The sequence below is a fragment of the Vitis vinifera genome, chromosome 1 (assembly GCF_030704535.1).
Source record: "Vitis vinifera cultivar Pinot Noir 40024 chromosome 1, ASM3070453v1".
Classification (NCBI taxonomy): Eukaryota; Viridiplantae; Streptophyta; class Magnoliopsida; order Vitales; family Vitaceae; genus Vitis; species Vitis vinifera.
This window is the reverse complement of record NC_081805.1, coordinates 25,610,436-25,634,199: the sequence shown is the minus strand read 5'-3', so window position 1 is coordinate 25,634,199 and position 23,764 is coordinate 25,610,436. Positions and strand designations below refer to the sequence as shown.

Genomic DNA, 23,764 nt, shown 5'->3' with positions numbered 1-23,764 from the left:
AAATCTTCTACGCATCAAAAGTGACCACCTTGTCAAAGCTAATTGGACTCTGAAAATGAATTAACATATGGTTAATATATAAAAGAACAATCATAGCATGCATTTTTTTCAGATTGATCAGAAAGCTGTTGAAATAAATATGAAAATATTCAAGTCAGCACAAACACAGACTTGTACATACATGTGCCTTTATGTCAAGATTTTAAGTAGTTGTGGTGTCCAGAACATCCCATGCATGAACACAATGACTAAACATGACCAAAAGTCATTTTCCCAAAACAAAAGGCAACGGTGTGACATTGAAGTCTTAAAGAATCATTAATTCCACAGCTTGAAAATGAGTTGATTGATTCACCACTAATTATGAATTGAAAAATCTCTCTCTCTCTAATATATATATATATATATATATAAAGTTATAAACCACTCCTGAAAATTTCATTGCAGAGAAAGGGAGATATCCTTAAGAATATGACTCCAAAGTATTGCTAGACATCTTCCAACACAAGCACAGGAAGCATCATTATTACTTTACACATTGCATGGACTGTTTACTTTCATGAGTACGTGCATCCAGCATCACAGATATTGATGCTCTCAGTACCTTTGATACAAGCTAAAACACATTATTTATAATAATTGAATAAGAAAATGGGCAAGCCAGCATACAATACTTATCATTCAGGGAGGACAAAAGCAATACAAATAAATAGCAATCCCATATACCCTTGAAAGTTACTCCTGATAACTTGTAGGAAAACATTGTTGTCCAATTTCACAATCACCTAGCGGACCTATCCATTGCACCATGTATTGTGTCTCAACTAGTAGGTTCTAAGACAAAGTGCTGCATGACTAGTGAGCTGACACATGTGGATCTAAATTTTCATTTCATGTATTCCAAAAGGTAGTGATGTTCAAGACCGATGGCCACAAAGCAGTGCTTAGTTTCATAAAGGAGGGTATTTTCTTAAGGTTTAAGTTAAAAAAAAAAACAAAAAAAAAACTTACAACTTTATATAGTGGTTAGGTCATTTCTACAAGGAAATTTGGATTAAATATTCTTAAATTACAAGTTTTTTGGTGTATGAGTGCTGATTGGAAGTGAACATTTAGAAATAAAAATAAAAATTGAGAAAGAGAGGAAACTTAGAAACCGGAAAATTAAAGGAAAAAAAAACTCCAAAAGTAGACATTCACTTAAATTCCTTTTCCCAACCTAACTTACCAATACAACTTTGAACATGTGCTTGTGCCTTTAGGACCAGCCAAGGGTTTATGCCAATGGGGTTCCGGTTGACATGAGTATTAACTGCCTTAACAAAATATCAACTCAATCTAATTACTCCTTTTTGGGTGCTTATAATCAAATGATTAAAGTAGATTCCTCCTTATGTCAAAAGGTTTGTGTTTAGTATATGAGACCTATAATGGTGAAGCATAGGCATGAGGCTAAGGTTGCTTGATTTGCGACCTTCACAACTAGCGAGACAATAGCCTTCAAAAACAAGAAATATAAAAATATCTTTCAATAAATTTTTAATCCTTATTCTACACCTAACATTTTTTTTGGATAAAAGATTTAACCTTTTTTTATTATTAAATATAACCTTTAACACCTTGGTTAAATTTTTTATTCAATTGTTTTTCATGTTACTTATATAATAGATTTTGATACACAAACTGATACAGATGACTCTGATGGGGTTGAAGGGGCATGTATGGGTGTATTTGTTTGGGGAGGAGGGCCTGGTATAGATAGCTTGGGTAGGAGTGGGGATGACAACGTAGATACTTGAGGTGGTTGTATACTTGTATGTGGGCTAGAATGGATGACTATGATGGAGGTGAAAAGGGTGCTGGTGGAGTAATTGATGTATATGTGTGGCTAAAGCAAAAGTGGTCTTTGGTGAATGCTTAGGTGGCCAACATCAATCGAGTTGCCCATTACCTATCCCTTGACCTCGAACAGATACAACCTAGTAGTAGTGTTGATGTAGGTGGAGTCTCTAGGGTAACCTTGATGATATAGATGACTTAACTATTGGAGGAGTATGATGGTCCTCTTGAATAATGTGTAAAATATCAATAACAATTTGATGAATCTCCCAAAATATTTAAAGCAACTCTAACAAATAGACATAACAATGATTTGTAAAATAAATTGAAACATGAGGGATAAATTTATTTTACTAACCATAGTCTAATAGAAACTATTTTCTTGGTGCACCAATAGTGATATTTATAGACCACTCCACTTTGATCTTGTTGGACTGTGCATTTTGAATGTTGTAAGATTAATTTAAAACAAATATTTCGCCTAAGGCCCTAAACTCAAAGTTAGATTGTGGAATCCCCTAATCTTAATTATTTGAATTAAAAATCAATAATTATTCTAGAATTTAAATATGTTTATCTTAGAAAATCCAAATCCATTCAAAGCAATTTTTATACATTTTTAATTTAAGGTATCAGATAATAAGCAAAATAGTTATATTTAGTTTGATGACATTCATAGGTTAGTCTTTGAGGACGATACCCAAATACTACAAAAGTCACAATAATTTTATTTCTAGGTTTTCTTAACTGGAGTTGGTACATAATTTAGGCTTTCTCTACATATAAGGTTTTTAAGGATTTTATCCTTGAATTGTGTCTTTATATGCTTATAGCTTAGATAGAGTCTTTCATAAGATTTACTTCATTTCTTAATGCATTCCAAAAATCACTCCAACTATCAACATTTTCACCTTATATTAATCTAAAAGAAAGTGGGAATATCTTGTTATTCCCATTGGTGAATCATGATAATCATTAAAGTTCCCTTATACTTATCGTGTGGATGTGTACCAACAATACTCATTATAGGGCTACAATACTTGAAATTTTGTATAAATGGATGAAATGCTTAAAAAACTCGCTATTGTATCTCATCATTTTGCATATAGTTAGGGAATTGTTTTCAAACTACAATATATCTTGGATTTGTCTTCTCTAAGGCACTAAAAATTATATTAACTTTGCATTTGAGTTGTAAAAATCACCATATAAAGTAGTCAATCCATTCAACTTGGTTTTGGAAGTTGGTTTCATTAGGTTTTTCTCTAGTTTAAACCAAAATCTGAAAATAAATTTAACGAAGAAGTTTTACAAGAGAAAATTAAACAAGATAAATCGTTGAAATTCTTAGCTCTTGAGTTAAAAAAAAATAAAAATACTTACAACTTTATAGTCGTTAGGTCATCTCCACAAGGAACTTTGGATTAAATATTTTAAAGTTACAAGTTTTTTGGTGGATGAGTATTGATTGGAAGTGAACATTTAAAAAAAAAAAAATTGAGAGAGAGAGGGAACTTAGAAACAGAAAAATTAAAGGAAAACAAACTCCAAAAGTAGACATTCACTTAAATTCCTTATCTTAACCTAACTCACCAATACGGTTCTGAACCTGTGCTTGTGGTTTTAGGACTAACCAAGGGTTTATACCAAAGGGGTTCCAGTTGACATGAGTATTAATTGCCTTAACAAAATATTAGCTTGATCTAATTACTCCATTTTGGGTTCCTATAATCAAATGATTAAAGTGGATTTCTCTTTATGTCAAAAGGTTTGTGTTTAGTTTATGAGACCTATTGTGGTGAAGCATAGGCATAAGGCTAAGGTTGCATGATTTGTGACCTTCACAACCAGCGAGACAATAGCCTTTTCTCCTCATGGTTACTTATTATGGTCATTGTAACCATCGACCTAAGTTAGGTCCTTTTCAACCATTCACAGCTAAACCAACGGTAAATTGAACTGAGATATGAGGATCTCAACTCCCTTCACCCATTAGAGTAGTGAACACAAAAAGAAAAACACACAACTAAAAAGAAAACACATAAACAAAAATTAAAACATAAAGCTAAAAAGAAAGATTCATTAAATTAAACTAGGAAAGATGACAAAGAGGAAATACAAGAACATAACTAGTCTACTCATATTCCTAACAATAATCTAACTTATTTCTCTATCATCCACCTCTACTTGTTTAGTCATAATTATCGTAGTTATAAACAAAAATTTCTCTCATCTCTATTGCTCCAAAGTTATCCCTATTTAGCTACATCTTTTGTTTATGTTGCTTATTTAAGTGTGCTAGTGCAACCATCCATCATGAGATGTTCACATGGAGTGGATGATCCCACTTTCTTTCTTTTTAGTACAACAACAAATGTGGATGGATTAATCAAAACTTTAGGGGCATTAATTGTTGTGCAACCTTGACAAGTGCATAATGACTAGCATGGTTGAAAATTTCAGGATATATCATTGATATATCCTCGATCAGCAGCCACCGATAGAAATATTAAGAAGATATTTCGGTGGGGCAATATTTCCATGAATTCAGCAAATTTTCGCTAATTTTTCAGTGATTTATCGGGTTTTTACCAATTTATCGGCGATTTTATTGATTTTTCGCTATGGTCAACGTGGTCAAAGGTCTAGTCAACGTTGCTAGCTCGGTCAAAGTACGGTGAAACCTTAAAAGATTAAGCAATTTAGTCATAATTATCATAGTTATAGACAAAAAATTCTCTCATCTCTATTGCTCTAAAGTTATTCTTATTTAGCTACGCCTCTTGTTTATGTTGGCAATTTAAGTGTGTTAGTGCAACCATCAGTCATGAGATGTTCACATGGAGTGGATGATCCCACTTTCTTTCTTTTTAGCATGACAACAGATGTGGATGGATTAATCAAAACTTTAGGGGCATTAATTGTTGTGCAACCTTGACAAGTGCGTAATGACTAGCATGGTTGAAATTTTCGGGATATATCGTCAATATATCCCTAATCGGCAGCCATCAATAGAAATATTGAGAAGATATTTTGGTGGGGCGATATTTCCACGAATTCAACAATTTTCACTTATTTTTCAGCGATTTATCGGGTTTTTATCGATTGATTTTTCGCTGTGGTCAAAGGTCTAGTCAACGTTGCTGGCTTGATCAAAGCACAGTGAAACCCTCAAAACCTAGGCCAAAACAAGAAAACCCAGCTTGAGCTCACCAATGGGCTACATTACTTCCTCATTATATTATATGCACCAAAATAAACATATACTAAAACAGTAAATCCTTCATAAAAACAAAATATAAAAAAATATTTTAATAAACAAATTAATTCTAATTCTTTTATTTTTAAATTTCATTTAATTGATCACTAAAAATATAAAAAATTATTGTGATAATTTTCTTAATAATTTTTTTATATAATTGATATACTAATTAAATATAAAAAATATAAATATTAAAAAATTTATTCATATATAATTATTTTTTTATATCATTTAATATAATTAAATTAAAATGAATCATAATTTTAATATTAAATATATTTTAAAATTAAATATATCATAATCAAATATCACAATATTATTATCAAATAATATTTGATGTAATTTAATAATAAATATAAACTTATAAAATTCATTTTTTTTTTATCAACGCATAAGATATTATTATCAAATATAATTAATTATATCATATGCATATATCATTTTTATAAAACATCTTTAAAATGTTTATTATTATTTATTATATCATTTTTAGAATTTTTCTTAATATTTCCATGAATTTGATTAATTTTAGACTTACCGATATTTTGCATTAAAATATTTGCCGATATATCCAATATATCCGATATATTTGTAAAATCGAAGTACCGATATATCCATGATTACCGATATTTTCATCCTTGATGACTAAAAGGTGAGGCATTAGGGCAAGGTGGAACGATCAAGTCAATACATTGAGGTAGAAGTTATCTAAGGTGCGCTTCATTGATGGAGGAAAGTAAAGTTCACATATGAATTGGGGAAGTGCACTATGTTACTGAAGGAAAATTGTGCACCTAGGGTTGTGAGGTGTGCTTGGCTTATTGGCGAAAAATAGTGCACTTATGGTTGTTGGGATGCACTTTGTAAGTATAGTACAAGATAGGGTAGTGTGGTGTGCTTCCTTCTTAGCATACGTAAATAATGTGCAATTGTTGAAGCGCCTAAGGGAAGTGTGCTATTTTCTTAAGGGCACTTAAGAAGTGCGTAATTTGAGTGAAGTCTCTTCAATGCGTTATACAAATGTACAATGTAGATTAGGCTCCTAAGTAGGCAATCTAAACCACTACTAATAGGTGCGCTTTCTCAAATGCGCTGGATTAGTGCTCCCAAGGTGCGCTATGTACAATGGGCTTTACCTAGTGTGCTATTTAGGGTCATACTCAGAATGAAGTGCACTATTAGTAATAATGTCTCCACTTATCGAATATATCTCCGATATATTTGTACAATCGAAGTACCAATATATTCATGATTATCGATATTTTCATCATTGATGACTAAAAGGTGAGGTATTAGGGCAAGGTGGAACGATCAAGTCAATGCATTGAGGTAGAAGTTATCTAAGGTGCGCTTCATTGATGGAGGAAAATAAAGTTCACATATGAATTAGGGAAGTGCACTATGTTACTGAAGGAAAATTGTACACCTAGGGTTGTGAGGTGTGCTTGGCTTATTGGTGAAAAATAGTGCACTTATGGTTGTTGGGATGCACTTTGTAAGTATAGTACAAGATAGGGTAGTGTGGTGTGCTTCCTTCTTAGCACACAAACAATGTGCAATTGTTGAAGGGCCTAAGGGAAGTGTGCTATTCTCTTGAGTGCACTTAAGAAGTGTGTAATCTGAGTGAAGTCTTTTCAATGCGTTATACAAATGCACAGTGTAGATTAGACTCCTAAGTAGGCAATCTGAACCACTACTAAAAGGTGCGCTTTCTCAAGTGCACTGGATTGGTGCTCCCAAGGTGCACTATTTACAATAGGCTTTACCTAGTGTGCTATTTGGGGTCATACTCAGAATGAAGTGCGCTATTAGTAATAATGTCTCCACTTAGGTACTCATTTCTCCATGAAGTGATGGAAATGCACATGTCTTAATTATGCAAAAATCTTACAAAACACATTAAAATGAATTTTGTAAGACGTTAACAACAAACTTAAAAATTAGGCTTGTTATGACGGCCTTAAACACTATAAAATTGACCTTTTAAAGTCATAGTGTTGCATTTGAGTTCTTCTCATTAGAAGTCTTCTTATGTTAAAGATGTTTTCTAAAGTTATGTTTGAGAATTGTTTTCATTAGAACGATTTATTTTTTGAAAACAAAAAATATATAAACATAAATTTAGTTGGCAATTGTTCACAAAACAATTTTTTGACAATTATTTTCAAAACAAAGTATTTAAAAAAAATATATTTGAATGATTTTCTAGGAATTATTTTAAAAAATAATTTTATAAATATAGATAATGATTAAAAATAAAAGATTACATGTAAAAGTTATTTTTAAGAAATATTAGAAATATAGAAAACATGCTAAGCTTATTCCAAATTTCGAAATACATTTTTGATCTAAAAAACATGAAAGAATTGTTTTAAAAAACTATTTTTTAATAATTGCATTTGAAATCTTCCCAAACAAAGCCGAAATTTCTCAACAATGCTATTTGGATAGCCCCCATTGAAAGTGTACCGTTGAGGCTTATATGATATATCAACTTAATCATTATTGATTTTTCTAAGGTTTTGAATAATTCTTGAAATCCCGCCCAAAATTGGCAAATTCTTGAAATGTCAGCTCTGTGTAATCTTGAATTCAAACGAGTCCTCTCGATCATTGTGCTCAATCCTAAACTCGTCCACTTGGCGCCACATATTGGCAGTGAAATGTGAAAAGACTGAAATATCCTCACGAATGTTCAAAACTCCTCTTAACCTACTATTAAAACAGAGTAAATGAATATCTTTATATGGGCCTCTCTCGTCCATTCCAAACCCCAAATTGAAACTTTCCCGCCAAAAAAAATAAAAAATAAAAACCCTAGCGGAACTTTTCTTATAGTCCCAATTCTTCACTTCTAGAATCAATGGCTGAAGAAGAGAAATCGGAGGCTATTATGCCCGAGTTGCCACTCGGCCGAGTCAAGAAACTGGTGAAGCTGGACAGGGACATTAACAAGGTGAACTCAGAAGCTCTCTTCCTCATCTCGTGTTCCACGGAACTCTTCCTTCGATTCCTAGCCGAGCAATCCGCAGAAATCGCGATTCAGAAGAAGCGAAGGACGGTGAAGCTCGAGCACTTGAGAATCGCGGCCAAGAAGCACCGGCCTACTAGGGATTTCCTCCTTGACTCGCTACCGGTGCCTTCCCAGCCGTCGGATCGGCCACCGGCAGATCGGATTCGTCCTCAGCCAGCCGCTGAGAAACCACTCCCGGCGGGAACTCGCCGGATCGACGATTTCTTTCGTAAGCCGGAAAAGGAAAAGCCATCTGAGGTCAACGATTCCTAGCTGTTGAGGTCGTGTGGAGGGGACGAGCAAAACCGAAACGCCGCATTTTGTGCTTTTGGCACCTCTAATCTGTACGTTAATCTCCATTTTTACATAGTAACATCAAAACGATGCGTTTGGATATGGCAACAAACAAATAAATCAAGAGTTGCTTTTGTACTCTGGAGTTGATGATCTATAAATTATTAAATTCTGTAGAAAAACACGGGGAGATTGAAGTTTACTTCACTTCTGAAGCCAGTTGCTCTGAGTTTTAAACCAGCACCAGAAATAATCAATTAATTGGAAAGAGATGAAGCTTGCGAGTATATGGAAACACAGTGGGATCTCGATAGAAGAGTGTTACATGCTTTCAATTGATTTGATTCTGTTTCCAAAGGCTTCTATTAAGTTGTTGTTGACAAAATTGAAATTGATCTATTGCCATCAAATGCAGTTATGTTTCCCATTTTTTAGTTGCCTTCTTGATAATACAACAGATCTCATTCTAATGTTGCTACATAAAAGAAGGTAACAACATTCAATTTTGATTCGACATCCAAACATGCCTCAGAAATTGTCTCATACGCATTACTTGCAAGTAATCTCCTTTTATAAGGACTGTTAGAAACTTTGTATTTTCTAACTTCATCTTCATAATCTGATGTTACTTTGTTGATTAAATTTTACTTTTTAATGGGAAAAATCAAGTGCAATTCATTAGATAAGAGGTTTTCTTCTGTAAAGGACTCTGAGGGTGTTGCTGCACTATTTCAAGCCTTGAAAGGTACGTTGAATATTCACTTTGTTCTGAGGCTACTTAGAAACCTAACAAATTGTGAGGACAATGCCCATGTAATATTTTTGCTTATTGTAGAAAGCTGCTCTAGCTCTCCCTTGGTGGATGTTCAAGAACCCTAGACTCTGTTCCTCTAGAAAATTATTCTTCAAATTCCAAAATCCTGTTTTTTTCATATGAAGTGATCTCTTAGTAGTTAGTAGTAGTACAACTCCACCCAAAAATCTAGGGTTTCTAAGTACCTAAGGCTAATATTGTAAACGTTTTGAAAGAAGCCATGGAAGAAGGAATTATTTGTCATTACTCTGCCTCAGGATCCCTTGGAAGATTTTTTTCTTTTCTTTTTTGGTAGTCTTCCCATCTTACTTTGTTTCTATATTGACTTTTAGGAAAATTATATACTTGATTTGTAGAAATTTTAAGTTAATATTCCTTGATATCAAAATGGGCATTACCTAGTGCAATCACAACTTCTTTAGTTACAACATGGTGTTAAAGTTATGTCCGATTCTTAAAAAATGCTAAAAAAAAGAAAAAAAATATTAAAGGAAATTATTTTTTTATGTTTGGTTGTACTATAAAAAAATAAATATAATTAAAATTAGTTTGAAATTTATATATTTTCAAATTATTTAATCTTTACGTTGAAGAGTTAAAATAAATGAGATGAATTTAAAATAACAAATAAAAATAATTTATTAAATTTAAATCTATTTTTTTTCCTTTTATATTTTTATACTTCAAACTTTGTTTAGTTAAAAATATCATTATCATTCAACATTTTGCAAGGAATGGATTTTATAATCGGTAAATGCTTTTATCATACACTAAATAAAAAGTAACAAATTAGTCATTTTTCTCAAAACATTTTTTTTTCTTTTTTGCACAACATGATTCATTTGTAATTATGGAGTGTTTATAAGCTTTGAATTTTTTATTTTAATTTCAACCTTTACCTTATTTGTTTGTAAGTAACAAATCTTTTATGACAATGATAAACTCAAGGGAGATAAATCAATTAGAAGTCTATAATCATAGGATAAATTTTAATACTAAGTGAATTTTTTAAATTATTATATATTATATTTAACAATTAAATAATACAAATTTTCATTATCATGCCTCTAAAACAATAGCAATTTTATTTAAAAAAATTTATCAAATTATAAAGAGATAATGCAAAAGTTGTAAATTTGCTCGCACGCACGGAGCTTGCCCAATTGTATAAAAGACAATACATAAATTACACACATGCACACGTAATGCTCTTGCCATTTATGACAGTAATTTATTGTGTTAAATATTATTTATATATGATTAATTTAAAAATTACTCTATCTTTTAGCAACAAAATGTCAACAAAATTAATGATGTTACATTTGTATAGCCCATCAATCCTAGGGTAAATGAGTTATTATATTAATTCAATAATTGGCTAAAATGAGTAAGGGTAAAATGGCTCTCCCAATACACATAGAACCCTAACCGATGAAGATACAACTCCGATATATATTTTAGATTTGTCATCGGCCTTGATAACACCCCTTTTTATTTCTCCTTATTTTGTATGTAATAAGATATTTTTGATAACTAATAAAAATCTCATCTTTATAGATGGAGATTATGATGTTGATATCTTGCCTTTAAAAGAAACCTAAATTTCACATTTCTTCCTCATTCTAGTTCGAAGAAATCTTTATTCGATGGTAAAACTTCTCTCCGTTTAATCAGTATATTGTTTTTAATTTGATTTTGTTTCATTGTGTATTTCTTTAACCTAGTTTATTTCAATTCATTTACTCTATGAATTTTTATTATTTTTCTCACCATATTTTCTTCGGTTCTTTCTTCTAATCAATTGATTTTACTTTTGCTAATACTCTAGCTTATTACACCGATTTTTCGATAAAATATAATCATTTTACTTTAATATAGGTTAAGAAACTAGAATTAAAAAAAAAAAAAAAAGAGATACAAAAATCATAAACAGTATTTTTAGTGTGGTAAGTGGGTGATTTGTAGTGTTATAATAACACGATAATTATATGAATCAAATAACTGATATTTTAATTCTTTTTGTGTTGAATCTCTCTCTCTATTTTTAAATTTATTTATTTATATTTCTCTAAGTTTTTATGTAAAAATTCAAAATATTTGTAGTTCTTTATAATAATTATATATCATAAGTATTTATTTATTTATATTTCTCTCTCTATTTTTAAATTTATTTCTTTATTTGTATTTAATAATTTTGTTTGCACACAATGCCCTCAGAGTCTAAAACTTAGAATTCAACTATTATTGATAATAAATTATTAAGAATTTAGGGGGAAATTAAAAGAGAATAGTGAAAGAAAGAAGAAAAAATAATTCCAAACTATTAATTTTCCTTCCCTTTTTTTTAAAATAAATTTTATTTGATTTTCTTTTATTTAAAAAAAGAAAAGAAAAAGAAAAAACAAGTAGGAATAGTTCCAGAGGAGCTTTTCAGCTGCTCCAAGCCTACAACATATTCTCGTTTCTTTTCTCACCTCCTTTACCGCGAACCAAACAGAGTAGAAAACACCAGAAAGGAGAAGAAAAAACAGAGAGAACTTATTCCAATTGATTCCAACATTCTAGAATGGAAAACGATAAGAAGGCTTTAAATGGATGGAACAACATTGATATACTTCTCGAACTGTTCGTTCTCTTGCTGTTCTACATCCACGCAACCAGGTTCAATGGTCATATTTTATTTTTGGATCTCGCTTTGTCTCTGATTATTCATTTATGAAATTAGGTTAATTATTCCAATAGAAGTTTTCTTGGTTCTGCTTCCAATGATGGCATTGTAGAAATAGAGCGATATGAGAAAAAGAAAACTCCAAAACAATCAGCAACACTATTTGATAGTAGAAGGGAGAGCTGTTTTCTATTTTCGAAAACATGAAATGAAAATTTTAGGGAACACTTGTTTGGAAACATGTTTTCGAAAACTCTATTCAAGTGCTTCTTAAGATGTGTTACTTCAAATAAAAAGACAAGCAGTTTTAAAAATTGAACTCACTTATTTCTTCAATTCCACTATGGATTTCGATTCGGGTCTTAAGTTTCAAAGATAATGGGTGTAATTACGGTTATTGGTTTGCCATAGTTTTTCAGTGTTTGAACCATATCAATCTGATGTGCTCAAATTTTATTTTCATTTTCAAACTTCTAGTTACTTGATTGAACTTGATCAAATTTCCACCAAAATTTTGTATTATATATCCAAATGGCTCGAGATTTGTTTAATCTTTGAACATTTTTTTCTTCATTGGGTTTTTCTGGCGTAATTCCCTTCATTTTGGATTTTATTTATGGTCATTAAGATTGTTAGAATGCTGAGACAACAGGGTAGGGATTTTTTTTTTTTTTTTCATTTTTTGCTTTGAATATATGCTTTTTTACTTTTCTTTTGATATGGCAGGAAAAGGAAGAGAATCAAATTAACCCTCCACAAACTAATTCAAAATGTTCTACACAATGGAGGCCTGTTCATGCCTGGTTAGAGAAATTGAATAAGAGAGAGGTGGTTAAATCCACTGAAATTTCGGATTGGCTGTGTAAGAACCCTGAAGTTAAAGAAGATCTGTATTCAAGATATTCTCGTTGTCACTTGATGCATTACATCCAAAAATGCCACAATAGAATTCTAAAGAGGCAAGGGAAGGGGAAGGTACAATCAATTGCCTTACATTTCATCATGTTTCTCATCCAAGCTTCTGTTATGGTGTAATTGCATTGAAGGTGTTCACAAGGCTGCATCATCCTCAGACCTAGCTGCAACTGGAAAATTGATGGATTTTAGTGACAGAAAATTGATTTCTGTTCCTGACTGCAAAGCATAAAGACTGTGATAGAGATGGGATTCAAAGACATAATAGAATACCTGAGTTTTGATAAAAAGAGAAAAACACAAAAAGAATTCTTACTTGAGCAAATTTGGATGATTACTACCAACTTCTTACTTGTCCCGCGAACAAACTTGGATATTTCCTATAATTTGCTAGTTTGACTTGGTCATTATTCTTATTAGCTTCATCACGATGCTATTCAGATTTTGTATTCATCTTTATCAATTGCAATATAATGAATGAATCTAGGCGTTCAGTTTGCCAAGGGATGGCTCAAGTGGAAAAAAAGTGTTCTTAGATTTTCACAAGATAATTGATGAGTGTAATAAGTATGGAGTATGGAGTAATATAACACATTTTAATTTGTAGAGAGTGAATTTCTTGCATTACAGCCCCAAAATGGGAAGACAAACTTGATATAACACAGATTAGATAGACCAATACGAGGACTACATGTGACCTAGGAATTTGTTAGTCCACAAATGTGCATGCTTATAGTAAGGGAAACATGTGACAAAAGAAAACTGACTCATGAGCCTGCAGTGCACAGTTGACAACAATATGTAATTTAAGAGGCAACTGTTGTTCCTGAACGTGCACAGGGCTGTCAAAATGCTGGGCTCCTTATCCATAGATGCCACAAAGAGGCCGCCCTATCAAGATTGCCTTGGGGATAATATATGGAAACCCCCATAATGACATTATCATATAGGCACTCCCATACCTCAAAAGGGTCCCAATCTTCTTTAAGATTCAATCCCTTTATTCTTTCATACTTATCCCTTACAATTCTTCTCCATGTACCATCTATCTATGTATGATATACTGCTGTAATTTCCTTTTGGTATCTCGACCTTGAAACCTGCCACTGGAAACCAGTTTTCTTCATTCTTTCATCTTTTAGTAATATGCGCTTGAATATGGATTTCTAGTGCAAATCTGTGCTGAAATGGGCAGGGGGACCTCTTCTCTAGTATGACTGTAGGTTGTTACTGACATTGCAATATGAATTTCACTTGAATGATCTGTGTCTATTATTTCTTCCACGGTCAATAATATGTGATACTAATTTTTATGATTAGGGTGTGCACCATCCCAATGTAACTTCTCCAATGAAAGTTAATGACAATGGGCCCAAAAAACTGCCTGTTCCACCTCAAGGTACTTTCATTGTTTTATTCAATGGAAAATTGCTTTACTCTATGACTTCTATTCAACTAATATGTGAAAAACACCTTGCTTTTTCTTCTAGTTTTATTCACTACATGTTGCATATTTATTTGCTTATTTACCTTTTGTTTTCTTAACATCTTGCATGTCAGGTTACTGACAGCCTTGATTGTTTCCCCTCAAATTAGATGCTATTGCCATAATCTGTTGAATAGAGACAGTACTATGATGTCATTGTTTCATAATGCCTTGTGTGCTGCATTTGGCAACATGACAACCTCAGAGGTTGAAATGCTAAATGACTGGACAATTTGACACAAATAAGTGTTTTCACATGCAAGGAAACAAAGGCTAAAATTGCTGCTTTGAGGCTATATAGAATGTAATTTTTTAATGAACTGACCATGTGATATAATAATATTCTCTTTTTGCAAAATAGATAGATAGATTAAAGCTTCTCTAGTACTCAGCAGAGCTACATAATTTCTGAGAATTGTGGTCTGTTGTGTTCTATATCATATATCAAGATGCTAAAGATCATGTAACCATGATGTCACTAAAACAAGATTGTGATGACAAGATATGGATATATTCACTTTAGTTGTGCTGTGTTCTGTACAGCATTTAAGCCTTATGGCTTTTCTTGCAGGTGTCTCTTCAAGCAATATACCAAGGGACAATAACTTAGCAAGACGAAATGAAGCTTTTCGCAAATTCTTACTGTAAGTGTGATCTATTTTCTCTTCACTTATTAAAAATGTTATATGTGGTTGCAAATCAATGCTGATTTGATGTGTTTCAGTTTAACAGAGTTGGAGAGCCGCCTGTCCATAGTCCTCTCTAAATCTAAGCAAGCTAAGGGCTCGGAGGATTTTAGTTTGTCATCCTCACATGGAAAAATGGCTGAAAATATCAAACATGATAAATCATCTGACCTGGATGATGAGGAAGGAAGAACCAGCTTTATGTCTGGGGGTGCTCCAGACAAAGGTGCTGCTACCAATCAAGATATAGGGTTGGATAATCATTAGACTCAAAAGGCATGGTAAGAGTTCTGTCTCCTTGATGGCTTCATGGTCATCTTCTACAGCATCAAGGGTGGCCAGCTCTTCCTGCCTGGTGGTATTTGTGAGACACTTCTGTAGGATTAAGTCAGTCAAACCATTTTGTCTATTATCTTGGTATGGTTGGAAAACTCAGTTTGCTTATTTCCAGAATTAGCTTCTTGTTAGGCAGCTTTTCCTTATAGAAGGTGCCTGACATGTGATGCTTTCTCTATTTTGTCAGTTATCTTAGTATACTGTGGCAGAAAAGAGTTTTTTTGTGTTTTCTCAACCATTTTATATTTCAAATATCTTGTAGTGACACACCAGCTTGGTACTGAAACCTCTTTGGGTTTAATTTTTATCCTTTTTTCCCTTGGTGTAAGCTATATTCTTGGTTTTGAAAGATAACCATCTTATGGACCATAGCTCATAAGAAGGTTAATATGAGAGAAGTATTCCAAAAAGGGTAAAAAATGATATCCAAAGCTCTATACACTCTCTTGCGTTTTCATATTGATCATGAGTATTGTATATTGTGACAGCTCATTTATACATTGAGATTACCAAAATTTGATACAACTTTTTTGATATGATGGGCATTAGGCATTAATGGGACCTGTCCAAGGGACATCCCTTGGTGAACTCTTATTTTCAGCAACTGACTGCAATGGAGGATTGTGATTATAGAAATAAATAATTGTTGTGGGGCATATGTTCATGAGTGGGAGAAACAGTGGAATCTTTGAAGATCTGAGCCAGCTCTGGTTGAGAAGATCCTTGTTATGCATCTATTTAGGCATCAATGCCAAAGATATTTGCCTAATCCTGTAGTGAGAAATAGGTGGCTGCAGCCATCATCCTTCCCTTTGAGGTTGTGATCTTCTCCTGAACCTAAAGCCTTAACTTTGATGACTGCTCTCCCAGTACAATGGGGATAGGAGGATGAGCAAGGAATCATGAAGGTAGTAATTTTTGCTTTCTCAAACGTTTCAATGAAGGAAATGTTGTTTAGGTGGAATCAGGACCCTACTGACAGGTTTGAGAGAAGCATATAATTTGGGTTTTTCAACTTCATTTTGGAAGGTGGTACGCTGGTAGTTCTTATCTTATAAAATGGACAGAGGTTCTTGGTGGTTATCCAATGCTGTAAAGTGTTCAAGAGAGTGGGGCCCTTTGGAAATAGTCGGTTGATATGAATCTCGAAGAGTTCTTTGGAAATTGAATGCCTCATAGATTACTGTTGTTAGAATTATAACATAGCTTTTATAATATTTTGGAAGTGGAGTTGATCGTCCTTGCAAGTGTTACAGTGCGCTATTTTAACAGGAAATATCTCCTCTCTTTTGTACTCTTATTTCTCAGTATAGTTAAAGCTACACATTGTCACTTTTTTTGCAGTTTCAATTTCTATTTCTATCACTTGGTTTTAACAAAAACATCTAATCATTCCATCAGTATTAATGTAATAGAATAAATAATAGCTATTAGCCAGTTATGTTAGAGACAAAGAATGAAAAATATATCATCGTATAGAAGAAGAGTATTAATCATTGGTATTGTGATGTTCACTTGATACATATCATTTTAGATAAGTAATGCTTTTTTATTTTTGTGAGTTCCAAAAAGGGTGGACCAATCTTGATGAGCTGCTCTCTCCAAAGGGCTGGTGGGAAAGTTGGTGCCAGTGCTCTGCACTGTGCTTCAGCACTAGAGTAAGGATATGAGTTATCGGCCATTTGAAAGCTGAATTAAATCCTTTGAAGACATGTTTGGAACTTGTCAGACAGGACGACTCTGAAGACCAGGTAAGTAAAATGGCACAGATAGTATTGTTTATAGTAACAGTATGTGTTAACAATTAAGTGTCTAAAAATACATTTATTACTACCCTCCTTTAATTCCCTGAAGTTCCCATTTTATCATATTGTTATCTGTTACTGTTTTACCAATTTATTGCTTGCTTTTGTTCAACTATGTTCAATTAATTTCTATAGGAATTGCCAAAAGAAGTTGATTCTTTCTCCTTATTTAGTGCTTTAAGAGCTCTCTTCCTTTCTTGCAGCTACCATGATATAGTCAATTCTCTTAAAAACAATATGTTTTTATACTAAGAGCTTGTTTGGGAGTAATTCTAGGAGCATGATAGGTGCTTTCTAATGCTTGGAAACACTTTCCTTTTAAAAAAATTAGGCATTTGATACAGTTTTAAAAAAAAATCTAGAGAATCACTCGGAGTGATTCTTGGACTAACAATTAGAATTCGTTTGGTAGTGATTCTATGAAGCGTTTATCAAAAAAATTATTTTCAAGTACTAGAAAGGTTATAAACGCTTTCTAGAATTATTGCAAAACCGACTCTTAGTAGATTCTTTTTTCAAAAATCACTTTCTTGATATGTAGCACATTCCCAAAATTTTTATCACAAACATTTATTGTTTTATGTCCATAGGCCAAAGCATTAAATGTGCTTTTACCAAAATTACCAAGTGGACCCTAAATATATTTATCTTGCTGAATGGACCAAATGTAGAATAACCCATTAAATATTTAAGTTAATACATTCATTAAATTAACTTTCATAATTCTTTGTGTGTGTGTGTGTGTGTGAGAGAGAGAGAGAGAGAATCTCTCTTAGGTCACATACCCTCCCAAATGCAAAGCACACTTGTTCCCTTTTCAACCGTGAGAGAAATGTAACCTACTTGGTTTACTTTTATTTACCATCTCTCCTTAGGTCACGCACCCTCTAATTCCTTTTGGGGCTGTGACCCCAAGGAGCACATTTGTTCCACCGTGGGACCTAGGGGGAGACTTCAAGGCCCAAGCTTTACACTATTGCTACTGATTCCCCCATTTGTAAGAGAGAAAGAGAGAGAGTAGGAGAGTTTCAGGGCCCTTATGGCCTCTTTCCGAAGAGAGAGAAAAGGAGAGCGAGAGTTTCGGGCCCCTTTCTCCCTCAAGACAGAGAGAGAGAGAGAGAGCAGGGGAGAGTAAAAACATTACATCAAGTTCTTTGGAACTGGTAATTGCACAGTTTACACTTATGTAGTCAGAAGACATTGATCTTGTAGATATTTTATTGAGAGAGAGAGTAAAAAACATGCTTTATTATACCTTAAAAGTCCAAACATGAAGTTATTTGGTACAGGTAATTGCACAATGTACTCCTATGTCATCAGAAAACAATGATCCTAGAAATATTTTATTCACTTTTCAAACACAAAGCTCTTGAGGTTTTTGGCTGAGGCCCTGTTATGAAGGCAGGACATAATTATGTAATTTTTCTCAAATACAGATGTAAAAACTGACATTAATCATGTTATTGTTGTACAGGATCTGTACTATTGCTCCATAGGAGAAGCTTCCCACTTCTCATGTACGTGAAGACCCTGTAATTTGAGTCAAAATTCATGGGGATAAGGGGCCTGAAAATGTTGGGACCACTGAAGCTGTTTCTTCTCTAGGATGAGAAACAAGGCTCAGTCGAACAGACATCTTTTGTCCCTGAGCCTTCTTTCCTTCCTTTATGAAGGATAAGCCTTGAGTTGGTGAGTTGATGCTGTTTGAACCCAACTGCTGGATACCCAGGGAGAGCCTTCTATTTAAAGCAGTAGCGGTGCTAAAACCTCCATTCAAGCTCATGTTTGAAAGGCGGCGACTGCTGGTGCTTGGCCTGGACCCAAACAAATTTTCTTGTTCAACTACCACTTGGCTTTGCACTTTCTTCTTCTCCTGTGGAGGAGAAGCCACCTCATCACATATTTCGTAAGAATAAAGAGGTAATTGTGGAAGGTGGATTTAATTTTTCATGTGGGTAAAATACTAACATTACAAAAGCAATAGGAGAGAAATATAAATAGATCAAGAAAGAATGTGATCTCTGCATGTTCTTCACAAATATCAGAACTACTGTGTTTTGCAGTGTCACTTGATACTAACCCTTTGTCTTTGCTTCTCTTCTTCTCTTTCCTGCCTTGACAAATTGTACTCTTCTAACATTGCTAGCAGAGGCACCTGGATAATGAAAGCTATCATTTCCCATGTAAGATCAAATTTGGTTTATCAGGGTAGAATTGCAGATTGCTTGACCATATATAATTTGCATTTGCCTGACAATTTTAGAAAAATTGATAACTACATAACATTTCCAGAACAGAAAACCTGCATGTTAGACTTGATGAGCTTTCTAGATGAAGCAAATATTATGTTTGGATCGTTCCTTCACTTATCAGTTAGATAAGTAATAATTTGTGACAGGATTCGAGTAAACTAAGATATTGTTACTTCCTGGTGCAAGGAATGAACTGGATCTACTTATTCCAAGAACATGATGAGGAAAAAAGTTTTAAAGTAGGTTCCTATAAAACAATTTTCAATATGTACATTCTTTGTTGATGTCAGTTTTGAAGTCCATATTAGAATAGTTAGGTGGTTCAGACATTCTAAGGTGCTCTGGGTTCCAGAATATAATTATATGAAAGAATATCATCTCAAAGACGTACTTACAAGAAATAGAATATCTTACCTCATCATACAAGAAAACCTTTGTTCTTTCTTCTTCCCAACTCTTAGTCTTGGCTATCAACAGATCCACTAGAGCTGCATTTAAACCATTGGATGAAACCATACATGTATGCATACAAACATGTCTGCGTGTGCGTTTATAATTGGTTATAATCATTGGTGTCCTGGAACCATATATGTTTTGAAATTCAGGGAGTTGACTTCTGACATAGCCTTGGGGTACAATGCCTCAGGTTCTGTGTAAACTAATAGTCTTCTCATATGATTTCACTGATTCTGATTAGGGAAATTGTTGCCAAATCTTCTTGCCAATTACATATTTCATTTTTTAAGCCCAAAATTGTAATTTGGATTGTTTCTGCACATTTAGGTTATGTGAATGCAATTCCCTCTTGGCATCTAACTTTATGTTGGGTTTGAATTATAAGACTAAGGAACTCACCAGGGAGTTTGTTAACTGTAATCCGTGCTCGTTCTGCACGTTTTAGGTTCCTGTGAGCACCTCTGCTAACTGAATATCGGTTCTCATCCTGAAAACAAGAATTTAATAGAAAAAATTAAGCAGATGCAGAAGTTGGAGCCAACATATCATGTCAATCAATGGGTAGAAACTAACTCTCATGTATTCTTCCAACCAGCGCTCCTCATCACGTGCTAACATCCACTTTTCCACCTTCTCCATTATTGTCTTCCTGCTAGAAGCTTCTTCTCTAGCTCTTGATATCTGTTCATCCATGCTCATGAGGAGATCAGCGTGGTCAATCTCCCCTTTCGCACATTTGAGTCAGGTTGTGAGCTAGCATAGTTGTAGAGAAGAGCAACATCATAATTTTTATTTGAAAAAAAAACTTGATCTTACCAGAGTTAATAAGGTTCATTATGTTGTCCATCTCTGACTGTGAAGGTATCTCCATGTGTGATCTATTGCATATTTCCTCAAGCTCAATTTGTTTCTTAAGGAAAAGCTCTTTCATCTTGCTTGCTTTTAGGTGATCCAGTCTCTCCACTTCAGCCTCAGCCTTGTAACAATTTGAAATACCATTAAATCCTAGTTGTGATTTTGATGCCTTTTAAGTTTTGGGTGTCTTATATGATACGGACACTGACCTGCTTTATTGTATCGAGGGTGAGGCTTCCAGGATTAGATATTTCTGCTGATGAGACAGATAATAATTTGGTAACATGAGAAAATAACTGCCTGTCTTCATAGGGTGTGTCCATAAGATTCCACAAGTTTGTCAATGCTTTACCGAGATGGTGAAGCTGCAAAAGGTCAAAATTCATTGAGAACCACATTTATCTTTCTCATGCTTGATTTGATTAATGAGCTTCATATTTAAAAAAAGACAAGTTGAAGCAATTCATTTGTGTTCTCTGCTGTGCACTAGATTTGCTTTGAATTCATATTCTAAATTATATGTAATTGTGTATTTGCATGGTTTCACAGCCACTCCTCATGAAGGCAGTATTTAAATAAGCATGTTTTGCTGCAGCACAGGTGCTAGGTCCTACCCTTGAATAAGACCAGGCTCCAATGCAAAGGAAAGAACAACAGCATAAGTAAGTTTCACCTTCTCAAGCCGTGTTTTCTTTTCTTCCTCAAGAGACTCCACGGTGCTGTTGAGTTTAGCCAGAATACTGTCACTTATGTTTTTAGATATTCCACACAATTCATTCAAGCTTGGATGAACCTTTGTGATGATCACAGATGAATCCATCCCCAATGTTGTAGACAGGTTTTGAACTGTACTTATGTATTTTTCCACTCTCTGGAGCCTGTCACTCTTCATGATCAACAAAAGAGAAACATAAAATTAGAGCTTATCAATTTGACTTGTACCAAATTCGTATCCCACAAACGATTATTGGTTCATTGTTAAAATACCTTCTCCTTGTGTAGCCTTTGTAGCTCAATTTGGTACTCCTCAAGTTTCTTCAGTGAAAGATCGTTTTCATTCACTATGACAGTTGACGATGAGTCATCATACTCTGATTGACCTGCAATTTCTGCAGAAATTTTCTGAATCTGCCCTTGTACAGCTCGAAACTGGTTCATCCTTTCTTCCTTCCTCAGCTGCATCTCACGTAGAACTGGGGTGATTGAATCTAGCTGCTCCTTCAGTGTTCCTGCCATTTTTTCTGGCTGTTGTGGACATAATATCCATGGTTAGCCTCGGTGAGTACATGTGGATAGTGACTAATAGTGTCAAAATGAGTTACTCTCTCCATGTAATAATAAACCGTCCTTGCTTAGGACACATTGGCCAAATTATCACACCCCATCTAATGGGCTATTTCTCTAGAATTGTCAGCAGAAACCTAAGGAGATTAGATCAATATTGACCAAAACCAGACCAAAATATATAGGAATTTTATTAGTTTGGAAAGTGTAATTTGTCATGTGTACAAAATGATCCTTCTAAAAGCTTCAGTCTATGAACATATTTATTCAAAACACAGTAGGAGCAACCAAATAACTCTGCAATAATCCTTCTAAAGGCATTTTCTCAACTAAACTACTTTTTTTCACAATATTTTTCTAGTTTATTGAGTGCTGAATCATTCTGGAAACCTGAATTTTTCCTATGTTCCTGATCACCTTTATCACTAAGTATGTGCATTCTAATTTATGGTTTCTGGTTATCTTCTTTGTGACTGGGAAGAGTGAAAAATAAGAGTACCCGTCCAGGAAGAGACCGTTCTCCGAGGGACAAAAGAAGATGAGTAAATTCAGCCTCAGACTCTGCCAACTCCTGATGCAGGCGTGCTCTTGAAATATTTGCACTATCAACTTTTCGTCGATAAACTTCGAGACACTCCTGTTCTAGATCTAGTAGAACCTTCTCTCTTTCATACTGATCTTCTCCTACTTCATCCCAGATCATCTGTTTTTGCAGAAGGAAAATAGATTGAGAATCAATAGGGCAAATTATGAAACCAAAACATTAAAACTATTTCATAACCAATACTTATTGCAGAGACTTGCCTGCAATTCTTGAAGCAAGTAGCCGCAAGAACTTTCTAGTATTGCGGAGCTTCGCATTGTGATGGGTGTTTGGATTGACCCCATCTGATAGTTCCTCTGAAATGGGAGGAGCTCAGAGAGAAAGTTTAACACCTAGTGAGAGAAGTCCATCGATTAACAATTAAAGATTGAGAGGAAAGTGGGAAGGGATTAGTCAGTGTGGGGGAGGGAGAGAGATTGAGTGAGAATCATTGTGGTGGGGTGAGAGCTTCAGATTAAGGTTTTGCTTAAAAGATAAGGTTGGCAGGAAGTAGGTGATATTGAAGCTTTGGGTTCAAGAATCAGCCATTTTGATCCTTTATAGTTTCCTCTCTTTCCCTCCCCATTTTATTTGAATTTGAAAATAGTAACAAAAATGTCTCTCTCTCCATTGATTGGTAAAGCTACGGTTCCTTGCTCGGGAGGATAATACTCACTTTTCCATCATTTTTGAGTTCATCTATGTGCCCTTTGTAGCAGGAACTTGATACCTAAGCAATGTATGCATAAAGCAAAAAAACTGGGCTTGGATTCAGTGTCCCAAATGCAGGCAATCCATGCTTACATGATTGCTGAATCTTGATTTTGAATAATTACTGCTGATTATTAAAATTTTCCTTCTATTTTTCCTACCAATTTTCCTTCAAAATTTGCAGCACTTTTGTCTTAGGCTATGGCTGTCTGATTGTATGATTGATGGGAACTTTGCAATTTCTGATTAATGATGATTAAACTGATCATATTGATCTCTCCTTTGAATTTATGATTGCACATACTCAATATTTCCTGATGTATTATGCTTAATATAAAGATGATGATTCGATTCTGGGATTTTGTCAAGGCATCATTGTCACATGATTTAGGATTTAACACTTCATCTTCTTCAACAAAACAGTCCACCTTTTTCACCTTTTAAATAGTAATTTAATAGGGGACTGAGCTGTCTTTTTCCTGTGATGGACCCCTTACAAGTGAAG

At 33.9% G+C, this 23,764-nt stretch overlaps 3 protein-coding genes across 3 annotated transcripts; 2 read left to right on the top strand and 1 right to left on the bottom strand.

The window, feature by feature from the left end:
• Window positions 1-7,916: 7,916 nt before the first annotated feature.
• Window positions 7,917-8,837, top strand: LOC100247115 (uncharacterized). Its single transcript, XM_002271680.4, has 2 exons — window positions 7,917-8,458; window positions 8,586-8,837. The coding sequence occupies exon 1, from the start codon at window positions 7,965-7,967 to the stop codon at window positions 8,385-8,387; it is 423 nt and encodes a 140-aa protein (XP_002271716.1). The 5' UTR covers window positions 7,917-7,964; the 3' UTR covers window positions 8,388-8,458; window positions 8,586-8,837.
• A 2,825-nt stretch (window positions 8,838-11,662) lies between these two features.
• Window positions 11,663-15,631, top strand: LOC104880571 (uncharacterized). The gene is made up of 5 exons (XM_059734700.1): window positions 11,663-11,883; window positions 12,617-12,865; window positions 14,126-14,204; window positions 14,863-14,935; window positions 15,016-15,631. Exons 2-5 carry the CDS (start codon window positions 12,809-12,811, stop codon window positions 15,242-15,244), a joined length of 438 nt encoding a protein of 145 aa, XP_059590683.1. The 5' UTR covers window positions 11,663-11,883; window positions 12,617-12,808; the 3' UTR covers window positions 15,245-15,631.
• A 2,720-nt stretch (window positions 15,632-18,351) lies between these two features.
• Window positions 18,352-23,144, bottom strand: LOC100264256 (65-kDa microtubule-associated protein 8). Its single transcript, XM_002271743.5, has 11 exons — window positions 22,770-23,144; window positions 22,465-22,668; window positions 21,669-21,926; window positions 21,355-21,567; window positions 20,891-21,046; window positions 20,643-20,802; window positions 20,400-20,551; window positions 20,226-20,313; window positions 19,785-19,858; window positions 19,199-19,273; window positions 18,352-18,991 (listed from the first exon to the last, which is right to left on the bottom strand). The coding sequence occupies exons 1-11, from the start codon at window positions 22,851-22,853 to the stop codon at window positions 18,668-18,670; spliced, it is 1,788 nt and encodes a 595-aa protein (XP_002271779.2). The 5' UTR covers window positions 22,854-23,144; the 3' UTR covers window positions 18,352-18,667.
• Window positions 23,145-23,764: the final 620 nt, after the last annotated feature.